Consider the following 15762-nt stretch of genomic DNA (forward strand, 5'->3'; position numbering starts at 1 on the left):
TGCGGAGCGCTGGGCTCAAGCCTAAGAAGGAGGACTGCGGTGGTGCAAGGCAGAAAGGGCTGAGGCGTCCTTTGGCTCGTCCACAGTAGATTCATTCGAACCTTTTGAATTTTTCCGAGTCTTTTGATTCTTTCGAACCTTTTGATTCTTTCGATTCTTGATTCTAAGCGTTAAAGCGCAGCTGGGAAAAGCTGCTACAAAGATGGAAAGAAAGCTAGTAAGAGTACATAGAGAGAAAGGGGTGAGAATTTAAGGGGCAAGCCATAAAGAAGAGACTGAGCGAGTAGAGAAGCGGAGCAAACGCAAAAGAGGAAACGGGGAGGAGGGAAAGAGAGTGACAGGAACCTTGACCAAGGAAGAGAGCGACCAAACTCTCCCCCGACTGGAGGAAGGGACGCCCAGAGCAGGGATCTGCTGCTTTAAGGACAGCCCCGCCCCCGGCGTGACGCCACAGAAGGCCGGCCCGCGATTGGCTGCGGCCGGAGGGCGGGATGGGGTTGCTAGGAGCGAAGGGGATCCGGCGGGCCCCGGCCGCCTGGAGCGCGGAGCCCCGGGAACGGAGCCGGGGTTAGCGGCGCTGCTGGAAGATGGCGAGCGACTGGGACGCGCGGCCGCCCTTGCGGTCGGGGCGCCTCCCGCTGTTGCTGTGTCTGCTGCTGCTGAGGAGCCCGGCCCGGGCAGCGCACATCAAGAAGGCGGAGGCGACGACGACGACGACGAGCGCGGGCACCGAGGCGGACGAGGGTCAATTCGACCGCTACTACCACGGAGAGGAGCTGGGCTCGGCGCTGAAGGAGGCGGCGGCGGCGGGGCCCCCGGGCCTGGCCCGCCTCTTCAGCATCGGCAACTCGGTGGAGGGCCGGCCCTTGTGGGTGCTGCGCCTCACGGCCGGCCTGGGGCCGCCGCCTCCTGACGGCAACGCGGGGCCCGACGCTGCGGGGCCGCTCCTGCCCGGCCGGCCGCAGGTGAAGCTGGTGGGCAACATGCACGGCGACGAGACCGTGTCCCGCCAGGTGCTCATCTACCTGGCCCGCGAGCTGGCTGCTGGCTACCGCCGTGGGGACCCGCGCCTGGTCCGCCTGCTCAACACCACCGACGTGTACTTGCTGCCCAGCCTCAACCCCGACGGCTTCGAGCGCGCCCATGAGGGCGACTGCGGCCTCAGCGACAGCGGCCCTCCCGGGGCCAGCGGCCGGGACAACAGTCGGGGCCGCGACCTCAACCGCAGCTTCCCGGATCAGTTCAGCACCGGCGAGCCCCCGTCCCTGGACGACGTGCCCGAGGTGCGCGCCCTCATCGACTGGATCCGCAGGAACAAGTGAGTGGCGCCCTCCCTCCACCACCCCCAACTCCATCCGCGTGAGCCTCCTGGGACAGAGGCTGGGTCCAGCGCTCAGTAGGCGCTCAAACAGTGCTTCCAGGCCTAAGGGACGAGGGGAGTGAGGATGGATGGCAACACCCAGTAACGAGGACAGGACCCAGTCCGTTTAGCCTCCTGTCCCGCTAATTGCCCGAGAAGCACTGCCTGCAGGCTGTCATTTGTTCAAAGGATGCAGAGAGCGCTGTTTGGCTGGAGGGGACACTCCTTTCTGGCATTCTGGTTCCTGTTCTCACAGGACCGTAGAATATGAGCAATGGAAGAGACCTTAAGGATGACCTAGATCAGCTCACTCATTTTATAAATAGGCTGACAATATTGCGGTTGTCTTATTACTATAGGGACTGTGCTAAGGCCTTTCCTTGGACTGCATGATCTCAGTTTATGTTAGCTACAACCTGATGAGATAGATACCATTAACATCCCTGTTTTGCATAAGGGGAAGTCGAGGGTCAGACTGTTTAAATAATTTAAATAGTGCAGAGTGTGATCGGGACTTAAAATTCAGGCAACCTGATTCTTAGCGCTCTTAACAGCCATGGAAGGAGACTGTAGCCTAGAAATGACAGGTCTTCCTCTGCCGGGGTCTTCCTCTTGGTTTTTTGAGAGAAACTGGTTCATTTCCAGGCTGTACCCTCTGACTCAGCTAAGGAGCATGTGGATATGGCTGGAGAACTTGTACAGATCTGGAAACTTCATCTGTGAGCTGCTTCATTTTAGACTCTACAGTTTCTGATGCCATTTGTGCACTTTGTTAGTGGGCCAGGGCCACACTTAATACACATCTTAAGTGTTATTAAGCTCTAGGTGGGATTTAAAAAATGAAAAGAAGCATGAGGACCTCGAGAAATTGGTGTATAACAAAAGAATATTATAACTAGATATGAGTTATGTTTATATACCCAGTTAACTTTACAGGATTTGTTCCTACTGGCAAAATGCGTGTGGGCTGCAGTAATATGGGTCATCTCTGTGGAAGAGGTAGAACTTGAACTGAATGTTTCGAGATGGGTGGGATTTTCTGCAAAAAGGAGGAGGAGAGGAAAAAGGAAGAGGGAACTTACTCCAGATGGAACAATGTCTGAAGTGAGCATGCACCTCTTCTCATTTTCAAGCATCAGCTTTGCCAGCATATCCCCGTTTTTCTGTCTTTGTAAGGCTTGTGAAGCAATTTATCTTGATTTGAAGAAGCTCTCTATAGTGACAGAAAAGATGAAAGTAATAATGAACAAAGAACTTTCTCTGTGGGACTTGGAATCATCTCTTCTACAAGGTTTCGTGATGATTCCAGGATATGTAGCAGACCTTGAAAAATTCATGGGCATTATGACAATTCTAGATTCTATTTATCTCCCACCTCTCACTTTACTCCTCCTTTTAAGATCCCTCATAGATATTAATTCAACATACACTTTCTGGAAAGATTTTTCTTTTAAAGATAACAGTGTCAGGACCTCTGATCATTTACATAATAAATACAACTTTAACATACAGCTTATTGTCAGAAGCTGTGATGGCCTGGGCCTTTCTGAGATGATGTATCAAATGCACTGTTTGCATTGTTTAAATGACACGTTTAAAATGCTCCATCAGGACCCTGGCAGGGATGTAAATTCTGTGACTAGGTTTCTCCCTCTAGTATTGTGCTATGACCAGAAATGAAAATGAGCTTTGTTTTGGTGTAAGTCACCTTGAGACTATACTGAAAGCTTTAAACTTTAAATCTAGAACCAGAAATTCCCTCTACGGATAACTCTTTCCTATCACCAGTATTTAACGATTGTATGTTATGGTCTGGGCTAATTAGTTCAATGATAGGAGCTGGTGAAAATGTTAAAAGCTCACCTGTGTCAGTTGGTATTACACAGAAAGTCATTCTGTGTTGTGGCTAGGGACTACCCTAACATACCCTCCCACTTTTCAAATGTAACCCTAATTCGGAAGGGAAAGTAAGTGACTATATAAGGTGAAAATGACATCCATCTGTTCTCAATCTTAAAAACCTCAAGATGCATATTATTTAATGATGAATCAATAACAGAGAACACTGATATGTGAATAAAGTAAAAAACAAGTACACATACAATTTGAGATTAATTCCTAAATATAGAGTCACCATTATGGATAGGAAATTTAAAAACTGCAAGCATCAGTCTGTATGGGGAAATTACCTTTTTCAGTGTATTATGGGAAATAAATCATTTGAATAATTTCTTGATATCCTGTTTACCCAGCTGTATTAGAAATAAATTTTTGTTGTTATTTTGGATATGTAAAATTTTAAGACTTATTTCCTCTTGCTTTGGAAGGTGAAGTTTATTTTCTTTATTTCACTTTATACTTCATCCATTAGATGATTTCGTACTATTGATAGTTGACATATATGCTTAGGAAAATATACAAGATTTTAATTCCATCATTAAAATATTTTATAGTTTACTTGACCCTCATATTTTTGGCACACTACTTTAATTAAATATACCTGCTTAGACTTTAATAGGAAATTAGCATATAAATGATTTTATGGGTATGTTTGTGAAAAGCATTATCGTATTGTTGGGGTGGATATACATCTACAACTTCCTGAAATCTTTAGAATTTAGTTTATCAGACATCAAGTTTTCTTAATTTTTTAAAGTTATTTATAGGGTTATCTGGGGAGCATGATAGAGTTAACTTAGAGATTGACTTTTTAATATCTATAGACTGTTTATAATTTTTTATAATATATTTAGCAGTTACTTTAAATCTTATGCAAGGAATGATATATGATATTGAAACCAAGTGTGAGAAACACTTAAGAGAATTGATTTGAATAGAAACCATAAAATACCTTTCAAATAAAATTGGATTGATATGCAAAATTGGTTTGACAAAGACTTGAAAGCAGTAATCTTACAGCCACTGTAATAGATGTCACTTTCTTTTGAAATCATCCTTATAAGAGTGGCATTGGTACTTTTAAAACTATGGGAGTGGAGTAAGGAAAATTTAATAATTGAATTTTATCATTCAAGTAGATTGCAGATATTTCATTACTTTTGTTAGGCTATCTTAATAGCATTTCTGAAAAGTGTTGCAAGAAATGTCAAACAGTGAAAAAAACAGCATTTAGTAGAGAATCTTGGAATTTAAATTTTTAATTGAAAATATATAGTTAAAGTAGCATGCTTCACTTATTTGGAATATTTAGTCACCCATTTTTTTCATTAGAATATAAGTGCCATGAGGGCGTTTTTTTGTATTTGTTTCTTCACTGATGTTCCTTAGTGCCTGGAACATTTGACTTCCAATTGACACTCAAGAAAATTTGTTGCTGAATGGATTGCCTAAACTGGGCTGGCCTTGTAACTTTCCCAAAGTCAGTGCAGGGGTAAAAAGTACATAAATTATTTTAGGCATAGAAACCAGAGAGTAAATTGTTAATACCTTGCTATGGAGGAGGGATGGGTAAGGTGGAGTTAGAATGTTAGAATATACACTTAGTTTTTGTTTCTGTATCATTCTATCTGGCAATGGAAATGGGGAGGAGAATGATGGTCTGTAGGGTAGTGATTCCGTAAGCAGGGTGCTAGATATCTCCAGTTGTGCTGGGAGATGTATTTAATTCTCGTAATAGCCCTCGGAAGCAGGTGGCATTCCCATTTTTCATATGAGAGAAACTGGAGTTCAGTGAATTTAGAGGCAGCAACTTTCTGATCATGCTACTAGTGAGCAACATGTCTTGGAAACCAAATGTTCTTACCCACATTTTCCTGGTTTCAGAGCCTATGTCATTGCCACTACACCAAATGGCATCCTCCTCTGGTGTCTGGAAGTGTATTAACTATAATTATGTTAGTTTTTAACTAGTCTCCTTTCATAGTCTATTCTTGTATTTAATCACTGTCTTTATCAGCTAAGTTCTGTCTTCTGATGAGCAGATTCTGTATTACAAGTAATTTTCATTGTTTGACCTCCTCTGGAAGTACTGATCAGACTTAAAACACCTTTCAAATTAAACATATTATAGACTTAATTTTCTTCCAAGCATATAGAAAGAAGTGTTGTGTATCAACCCCCTTTAGATACCTGTATGTCAGTTTATTTCAACCACAGAAAGGGAGAAGTGAAAAATCCATTTTTCAGGTACAAAGAGAAAAGTGTTTAATCTCCACTCACAGTAATGGTTTGAACTGTTACATGAGGGGAAAATATATAAATAGGACTTGAGCATGCTTTTGCCTTTAGCTTTTACCATAAAAGGCATTCTTCAGTATTTTTATATCTATAAATTTGACCAAATTGTAAATGGGTTCACTTAAAAGTAAAAAACATTAAAAAATTAACACGTTTCTTTTATAGAAGCAGCCTAGTCTCCATGTCAGTTTATTTTTAAATGGCACAAGAACCTTGGGCTTAGAAAGAGAGCTGCTTTTACAGTGGTGCAATGGAGGACTAGTCTTTTATGTGCTATATTGTTTTTCTCTGAAAGCAGCTCACTGTGTCAGGTTTTTCTACCCCTGAATCTTCTTAACTATGGCTTCTCTCTTGAAAATGTGAATTTAGTGTATTTCAAGCTAGAATGAGGCAAAACACATCCTGTTTTAAGTTAAACTCTGTATCTTAAAAATTCTTCTTGAACAGTAATATAAAAAGCATGAAACTTAATAACCTAACTTGTGTATTCAACAAATATTTATTTATGTAAGCCAGGCCTTCTATGAAATTAACACATTATAAAATACAATTAGATTGAACTATATGAAGTTGTCATTTTTGTCAGTCAAAATATGGTTGAATATTGGCAAGTTCATATTGTTCATTGAATTTAGAATTCCCTGAAAAGATGTCTCCTAAAACATTATACTGTATTATTCAGCTATTTTTTCAACAATAGGAAAATTCCTTAAAGTTACTTGAAGTTAACTTGAATTATAAAAACTGAAATTTGTTGATTTGATAATACTTTCCATTTTCTCTTTTTATTGTTGGTCTGCTTATAACAGCTGCTAGAGTTGTCTTCTAGGTCTCAAGAGAAATATCTAAGTTCATTTATGAAAGATGTAGAATTTTGAAATACATGTTTTATGTGCCTTTTATAAAGTGATATGTGATTTGGCTGTGTTTTCAAAGGTTTGTACTTTCTGGAAATCTGCATGGTGGCTCAGTGGTAGCAAGTTACCCTTTTGATGATTCTCCAGAACATAAGGCCACTGGAATCTATAGTAAAACATCAGATGATGAAGTATTTAAATACTTGGCAAAAGCCTATGCCTCAAACCACCCCATAATGAAAACTGGTGCACCTCACTGTCCCGGAGATGAAGATGAGACTTTCAAAGACGGGATCACAAATGGTGCGCATTGGTATGATGTGGAAGGTATGTAAAGCCCTGAATTTGCTACATTGTGCCCCTTGTTCATTTAGCTTTTTTAGTATATATACTTTGGGTGGAAAGAGGAAACTTTGAAGAATTTTAATTTTTTTTTATTTTGAAGTTTTCAAACCCACAGTAAAATTGAAAGAAAACTACATGAGCACCTATATATCCTTCATTTAAATTCACCAACTGTTACCTTACCACAGATGTTCCCTACCTCTTATAAACACACATTCTCTTTTGCCAAATGACCCAAAAGTAGGTTGCAGATTTCATGGCACTTCACCTGTAAGTACCTCCCAAGTATGTAATTTCCCAAGTACAGTGACATTCTCTTATATAACCATGTACCATTACTGTAACTGAGAAATCAACAGTAATTCAATACTGTCATCCCACATGCTGTTCATAACTCAGATTTCTTCTGTTATCCCCCAAATAGCTGTTATAGCTTGTTTTCTTCCAGATCAAATCGAATCAAGGTTTCAGCATTGCATTTGGCTCTTGTGTTTTTTTTTTTAGTTTCCCCAATCTAGCGCAGTCATACCAGTAATCTCTTTTCTTAATGACGGTGAATCCTTTGAAGACTGCAGGCCATTTGTCCCACAAAACATCCCATAGATTTGTCGCTTTCTTCATGATAAGAGTCTCAGGTCAAGATTTCCAGCAAGGCCATTATTTTGATCACATTACCAAGCACATAAAGTCAGGCTGAAGTGGCCAAGTTGGACAGCTTATTTAATGTGATGACCACCACTTCTCTCCATTTTACATAAAAGCATATTTTCATTTTGTATTTTAATCTTTGAGGTGACCGAGGAATGCTGTTTTTTAAAATTGTGGTTGAAAAGAATGTGTGTATATATATATCTCAATCATAAAATTTGCCATTTTAACCATTGTAAAATGTAGAGAATTAAGTGGTATTAATTATATTTACAGTGTTGTACATCTGTGTCCTCACTGTCTGTTTACAAAATTTTTAAAATCGCAAACAGAAACTCAATAACCATTAAGCAGTAACTCCCCATTCTCCCTCCCCCACTGCCCCAGCCACTGATAACTTCTAATTTCCTTTTTATCTCTGTGGGTTTGTATATTCTAGATATTTCATATAACTAGAATCATATCTTTGTCCCTCTGTGTCTGGCTCATTTAACTTAGCATAACATTTTCAAGGTCCATCTACTTTATAGGCTGTATCAGAACTTTATTCCTTTTTATGGCTAAGAAATATTCCATTGTATGTGTATACTTCATTTCATTTATCCAGTCATCTGTTGTTTCCACCTTTTGGCTACTATGAATAATGCTGCTATGAATGTTGGTGTACAAGTATCTATTTGAGTCATTTTCAGGTCTTCTGGGTATATTCTCAGGATCGGAATTGCTGGGTCATATGGTAGTTCTATATTTAAGTTTTGAGGAACCACCAAACTGTTTACACCATGGCTGCACCACTTTACATTCCCACCAGCAGTTTCTTGTGGAAAGCTATATTTAAAAGAATTGTTAAAATAAGCTTAAAGTTTACCTTTTACATGCTATAAAAACAGTTATTGTTCTTTTTAAACTTTCGATACCCTTTCATTAATAACTTTTGGATTTTGGATTTCCTGCATAGTCTTAGTTTAATGAAGAGTAAGCAGAAAGAACAAGTCAATCCATGGAAATATTGGCACAAACTTTTTATCTTCTTAGAATCTGCCCATGGTGAATGCCTTAGGGTCTTCCTGTACCTTTTTATTGGTAATCACATTATAAAGTATTTTATGACATTTCTCTTAATGTGCCTTCATTTAAATATTTGAATTAATTTTTGACTTTTTATGTCAAGCCATGTCTGCCCAAATTGAGTGCTAAGTTTGAGGACTTGATACTTTCTAGAGTTTTCTGGTTCTCCTATAGTTTCTACCGGTGTTTCTAATATGTAACAAATGGTTTGAAATAGAAGGGGGTTTGAATTATTTAGAAGCCAAACTTTCTGCCCATAACAATTAGAGGTGATTTGAAAATGATAAAATTTTTTTTTGTAAATAAGGGAAGTACTTTAATGTTTAATCTCATTTCAGTCTTCAGCAAATATATGTAATAAAACCTGATTTCATGAAAGAGTGGTTTTGTGATATAGTTAAGTTTCTTCATTATTTGAGATCTTACTTAAAATAATGGATTAAAAATAATTTATTTTTCCTTTTTGGAGAAATTTGCAAAAGGTTGGAAAGTAATTTCTAATTGACAGTTGATTAAGGAAGGTAAATATATGTTATACTATTTTTTTTTAAAAAAAAGTGTGTTTCCTTCACAGTAAGATTATTTGGTTAAGCCAGGCAACAAATTTTTCTGAGTCTTCAAATATCTGAAGGAGCTAAATTTTACTGCTGCCATTACTATTATTTTTATGAGCATCAACATCTTTCCTATTTTAGCTGGATGGTCAGACATACTTTGTGTTATTTCTACAATAATTAGCTTTTCTCTTACTATCTCAGCAATATTGAGCAGTTACAGTAGTTTCAACACGGAAATTCATTGTTTATCTTATACTGGACTGCAGTGAGTAAGATGTTGTGAAACCTTGTAACTAGGCATACATTCAGACCCGGATGTCCTGGAGCAGTTTTACTGACACTTTATGTGACGTATTTAGAAATTCTAGCTCAAAGAATTACAGACTTTTAGAGTTGAAATTGAATGTATTGATCTAGTCCAACCCTTTTGCTTTATAGGAAATCAGGGCCTGAGGGAAGAAATAACTTGTGTGAATCATTCATTCGTATACAAATATTTGCTGAGCACATGCCACATCCCATACACTGTATTAAGTGATGGAGATACAGTGTGAACAAAACAGAAACAATTCCTGCTGTCAGGGATCAGACAGTGTATTAGGAGTGGGGGACGTGAGGTGATCTGGCCCTCACCACCTTCACCTTCAGTGCCATATCTAGCGGCCTAGGTGGGTGGCCTTGCTTCTCTTGGTATCCGTCTAGCGAATGACTCTCCTAGTAAGGTCTGAATTGTTGTGCTCTTCTGCTAAAGCCTGTTATTGTGAGAGCCTAAGCTGAACTTATTCATGGAGTGAGCCTTCTTCTGTTTTGTTTTTTGTTTTTTAAGACCACAAGTGTGCTGATTTGTATGCCTTTTGTTTACCATTCTTTATTATTTTCTTTCTTCAGGGTTTTGAAGACATTATAAAAATCATCTGATGGTCTAGTATGTTTATTCCAAAGCAAACTTAATGAAACTGAATTCTAGTTTCCGTCAGCTTTTAAGAATTGCCCTCTTTCAATTTACAGAAATTTTTAAAAGGATGAGAAATCCCAGACCACCTATGATCAAAATTATATGATCGAAGGTCACAGTTTTGTATAACTGTTAGAAATTTTCTTGGGCATAACTTTGTTATACTTTCTTTTCCTGTAGATGTATGGACTCTGGAAGGCAGTGTAATGTAGAGGCTAAGAGGAGAACTTTGAAATCCTGCTGCTTTGGGTTTGAATCCCAGCTCTGCCATTGACTAGGGGGGTGTGTGTGTGTGTCTCAGAGACACAAGTCCAATATATCTGTCTGTCTTTCTCTTTCTCTGAGACACACACACACACACACACACACACACACACACACACACACACACACACCAGTCAATCTCAATTTCCAGGTTTTCAGTTTCCAGCACATAGAACCATGTCTGATAGATCGAAGTTAAGCAATAAGTCTTTTTTTGAATTTTTGAACAAATGAATTCCAAGCATCTGAAAAATGAGTACATAGTTATTTAAAATCTTAGGCAGATGAGCTTAATAGATAATCTTACAAAAATTTATAAAAATATTCTTCCTAATTTTGCTCCTACACAGAGAAAAATAAGTTTTATCTTATTGGTAGGTCCTAGATCAGTGTTTTCCAAACTTTTATTTTTTATGATGACCTACAATATAAAATATCTTTCGGTCACTTATGTATGTTTCATATATGCGTGTATATACAACTGAAACAATTTTAGGAAACAGTACTTACTTTGTAATGTATTCTGTTATTGTCTTTTCTAGTCTCTGCTATTTCATTAAACAAAAGAAAAGCTTGTCTGAACTTACTAATATATCTTACAACCCACCTAGTGGATCATGACCTGCTGTTTAACAGAACCTTGTTTTGGGTCACTTTGTGGCAAATTGACTTATTTTCAAATTCTAAGTAGAAACAAAACAGCTTCAAGTTTGCTTGTGAAAATCTGCTACGTAGGCTTTTTATTTTGTCCTGTCTTGTTTATATATCACTCATTTTCAGTGAGGACTGAGCTATAAATATTTATCTCAGATGATCTACTCTTAGATTGCTTTATTATATAAATGTGTACTGAGATAGGAAATTCATTAGAAATATAGTTGTCAGGCCTTCGTGTTGCTCAAGTGAGCCCATGCGTTCTATGGTTTCCTAAAACAGCTGCTGTAAGACATTAATACTTAACGTTGTTTTAAACCACTGCTAACTTGGGGCTGAGTCAAACTGCTAATTATGAATTTTTTTCTCTTCTGGAAGAAGAAGAAAATGTTCTGTGGATTTATCAGACTTTCTTCCCTCTCTTTTTATGCTATGGGAAGAGAGCTATGAAATGTGACCAAATAGCATATAGTGTAACTAATTCAGGTTTTTTTGGGTGTGAATCTAAACTCATTTGATCATGTGGGTAACCATTCTGTTCCTAAAATGGAGGTCAGTCTGAGCAGCACTAATGTGCTCTAAATATTGAAGTAGATTGCTGACAAAAAGGAAAGAACATGGGGGAAATAATTACCGAACAGTTGTGAATAGCACAAAAGGTTATATTTGGTCCAAAAATGGACTGAAAAGCTTATTCTTGAGGAGCATTTTCTGTGTCACTAAACAGGGCATTATGTTTCATCCTTATGACACAAGAAAATTGGAATCTATATAAAGTTAAAAAAAGAATCAGTTGGGTAGTACATAACTGAAAAAAATATAGTATCTGATATTAAGAAATAGGCAAACCCGTAAATACAGTAGGAGACTTTAAACATGCCTGTCTCAGTAGTTGTTAGATCATGAAGACAAAAAGATCAGTAAGGACACAGAGGATTTAAATAACATAAACCAATCTGATGTAATGAACATGTACAAAATACTGTCTCTGTATCTAATTTTCCTGCAGAGTCTGCTTATTAATCTAAAGTATAAATGATAAGTGATTTACCATTGGTCACCACTTAATGAAGATATGTCTAGTTCTATTAGTGCTTGTGTTATTTGTTTTGAAAGTTGTATGCTAAAAACAAAGTAGCAAATTACAAAAATTTAAAGCATTTTTATAACTTTGCTTGCTTGTTTCACATTTTAGTAGGTTCAAGTCTAAACTTCTTAGCATGACACTAAAGCTCCCACAGTCTGACTCAAGCCTACATTTCTAATCTTCTCTCCTACCTCTCACCTTCCACTGAACTGCTTGTCCTTCCTGCAAAACATGAACCTTCACATATTGGACTATTCTGTTTGGAATGTTTTTCTCCAGTTCAGCTGTAACCTTCTGGAAACCTCCCCTATAGTAACTTGTCACTCTCTTGCCTTCCTAGAGCTTTTTGTTTGACATCGGTATAATGTGTATCTGCTTCTGTTGTTCGTGTTTTGTGTCTCCTGCTGGAGCATGGATTCTTTGATAATAAGGACAGTGTGGTGTTACTCATTTTGGAGTTATCTTTATACAGAATGCTTTGGCAGAGAAAGAGTCCTAGAGGAAGAGAGACTTAGGGAGGTTTTTACGATTACTTGGAGTGAGGTCTTTTTGGAGATAAGGGCTTTATCTGGAGGGATGCTGTGGGAATGAAAAGGGAGTATGAGATATATAAGAAATTTTGCAAGAATTGTGAATTGACCATCAAGCTAGATAGTAGAACAGAGTGTTAAGAAAAGGACCCAAAGATAAAACTTTGAATTTTTGAGCCTGGGTAAGTAAGAATGATAATGGAAATTGGGAAAAAACTAATTGGAGGGGTGTGTGTGTGTGTTTTCTGTTTAGATGGGAGGGAAGTGAAAATTGGAGGTGGTACTTGATGTACTAGTTGCAAGTACCCAATGTACAGTTGGGAGATAGGCTCTGGAGCTTGGGAAAGAGGTCAAGATGATAAAAGAGATTTAGGAGTTATGAGACATGTGGAAAGCATATGGCAGTGTACATGGTTTTGAAAATTGAATTAATATTGTTTCCTGGCATAATTTAACTTCTTGGAGCCAGAAATCCAACTAGAAAAAAAAATGTGTGTATATATATATATGAACAGATGGGTGCTTTTTCATCTCCAAAGTGAATGTACTTCTGGCACTTTGTACCGGGATGTTTTCTTTAAGGAATGCTGACAGTTTAGATATTCTCAGCCTGTTCATATTTTAAGAATACTATTGATAATCAAATATTCATTAGTAAAGGGCTTTTGATCTTATCTGATCTTGCACATTAAGGAGCTGGCTGGATCTCTTTTCTTCCTTTTCCTTTCCCTCTCTCTTTCAATCCAAGTGCCACCTAATTTAAAATGAAAACATGAAGGTAAAATGATACTCAAACAGAATGTTTGCTTCTACTTAAGTCATGAGTTTGCTTTAGTAAACTAAAATATAGCCTCATGTAAAATCTGACCTTTAGGAGCAGTATGGTGTATATTTTGTAATATAATAATAGACTTACAGGAACGTTGAGAACTAAACACTACTTTAGGGTTTGGCCACTGAATCTTCAGATACAATATCTAAAAATTGGATGTGCTCTTTTTTTTTTTTTTTTTGAACTAAGGTGGTAGAGAATGAGAAAGTGCTTGAAGAAAAAAAAAAAGGAAAATGCAGTTCAAATAGCTGTGTGAGAGATAGTGTTAACCAAGTTAGACAAAACTGAAAACAAATACAGGACTGTGTAATTTAGTTTAACTTTGTAGAAGCATATCATTAGCAAATATATATTCAGTGGGAGTGGTGAAGGAAATAGGTTTTCATAAGATAAGTTGCTCAGAATACAAAGGCCAAGTTCAGTTAAGATTTAGTGAAAGTAAACTTGAATTTAAAGACCATCAATTTGGGACAGTTTTTTTCAAAGGCAACCTCTGTTTTTTCCATTTATTTGTCCCAGATGTTCCACTTAAAATTTTTTATGAACATCATGTTCATTAACTTTTAAAAATATCTCAAGAAGTGCAAAATTATCACTTAATAACTCACTATCCATAAATTATTCACAGAAGTCAGAGTTGTGAGGACTTCTCACTATTGTTTGAAGTAATTTTATTAAAGAAATAACAGTAAGCTGCAAATTTACATATAGAGTGGAAATTGCCTATCTATATTTATGTATTCTAAAATGCTTTTCCTAATGAAAAAAATACATTGCAGTTTTTTTCTGTAAAAGATTTATAGGATTCTTGTATAAAACAGTTTGATACTTTATAGTTGGCCTCCTGAGGAAAGTTTAAAAAAAAACTTGCTATGTTTAAGTTTTAACATCGAAGCGTTGGTTATATTTTTTTCCCATTAGCTTTCTGTGTAAGACATGAGTGAATCATTAGTGTCCCATCTTTGAATGAATGGTTGAATTTATTTAAGTGCTCTCCACCTCCTTAAAGCTAGATCTCTCTAGTGAAAAGAGTAGTAGGGACTGTTTCCATGATAAAAATGAATTGAATATCTTAAAGCATATGAAGATTATGTGTGAGACAAATGGATTAACGTAGTTGAATGAATATGAGTAGATCCTTTGATGAGAAGATTTAGCTACCCATAACTAGTAGTATTGATCACAATTTGTTGTGGTGCTGGACAGATTCCTAATGGTTATTAGTCATTCTTTAATGTTGGTAAAGGAATGAAAACATTGTAGTTTTCACAATACATTGCATTCACTTTTTTCTGAGCATGGAAAACTCTGGATTGGTAAATAGGCTTAAAAGTAAAATGTATACCATTTGTCTTTTTTTTTTGCCAATTCCCCTTGGAAATAGAGGAAATAGTCTAAATCAGTGGTTTTGAAACAGGGTATGTGTGGGGAGGAGGAGGAGACTGGTTAGTTAGGATACCTTTAAGGAAATAAATTTCCAGATCTTCCATACCTACTCTTTCCTAAAATTGTTCTGCCTAAGATGCTGGCTGTGGAGGCTCAATCCCATATCCTCTTCTCTTACTTAACTGAAGATAGGTGTACTTTCCTACTCACTTGAATCATACTGTGGTATGCTGATTTAAAGTTTAACAAACTTCCAGGGCACCAAAAACAAAAGGGACAATTTGGTGATTACTTTAATGGTACCATAAAAGCATAACTCAAACTTCTCACTAAAAGGTATAGTTTCAGTAGTTTAGCACCTGTTAGGTTTATTATTTATCAAAACCTATAATAAAACTGTGCCTTTACTGATAAATTGTATACCAATAGTTATTATAATAATATAATCTAGAAGACAAAAATTTAATAGTGCATCAAGTTTATTGGAAATTAGATACACATACATATATATTATAAATTGAAGTATTATAGGATGATCAATAAAGGACTTTCAAGCTCACAAGTGTATCCCATTCAGATAATCAGTGGAGCAAGTGGAATGGAAATAAAAGTTCAAGGGGAAAAAGAAGATGTACAACTACTCCTGTTGAAAAAGAGTATATTCATGCAGGTTTTAAATAGATGATTCTAGTAATCAAATCTCTATAGTATTTTTATTTATTTGGATTCACCTAAAATAATAACGTAAGAGTTTTATTTAAAAATATAAAAATTTACATTATGCAAGGAATTACATTGTTTGCAACTGTTTAAATTTAAGATGGAAACTTTTAGATACCAACTTTAAAATGTGTGAAGTGTTGTATAATTTTTCAAAATTATTTTACTATAAATAAAAAAGTTTGAAGGTCATTAGTTTAGATAGCCCCCTAAGTGACGAGTGGATGTTAAAGGTTTGCTTACTTATGATTTTTAATAAGTAGAGTAAATAGCAGGTCCTTTATACTATTAGTAAAGTGCTT

At 37.1% G+C, this 15762-nt stretch overlaps 1 protein-coding gene across 1 annotated transcript in view; it reads left to right on the forward strand.

Moving 5' to 3' along the window:
• The first annotated feature begins 505 nt into the window (after window positions 1-505).
• Window positions 506-15762, forward strand: part of CPD (carboxypeptidase D) — a 58237-nt gene continuing 42980 nt past the window's right edge. The window contains exons 1-2 of the mRNA XM_010958335.3: window positions 506-1318; window positions 6494-6741. Of these exons, the coding sequence (XP_010956637.3) occupies window positions 588-1318; window positions 6494-6741 (979 nt within the window). The 5' untranslated portion in view covers window positions 506-587. The remainder of the gene's footprint in view (window positions 1319-6493; window positions 6742-15762) is intronic.

The sequence above is a fragment of the Camelus bactrianus genome, chromosome 16 (genome assembly GCF_048773025.1).
Source record: "Camelus bactrianus isolate YW-2024 breed Bactrian camel chromosome 16, ASM4877302v1, whole genome shotgun sequence".
Classification (NCBI taxonomy): Eukaryota; Metazoa; Chordata; class Mammalia; order Artiodactyla; family Camelidae; genus Camelus; species Camelus bactrianus.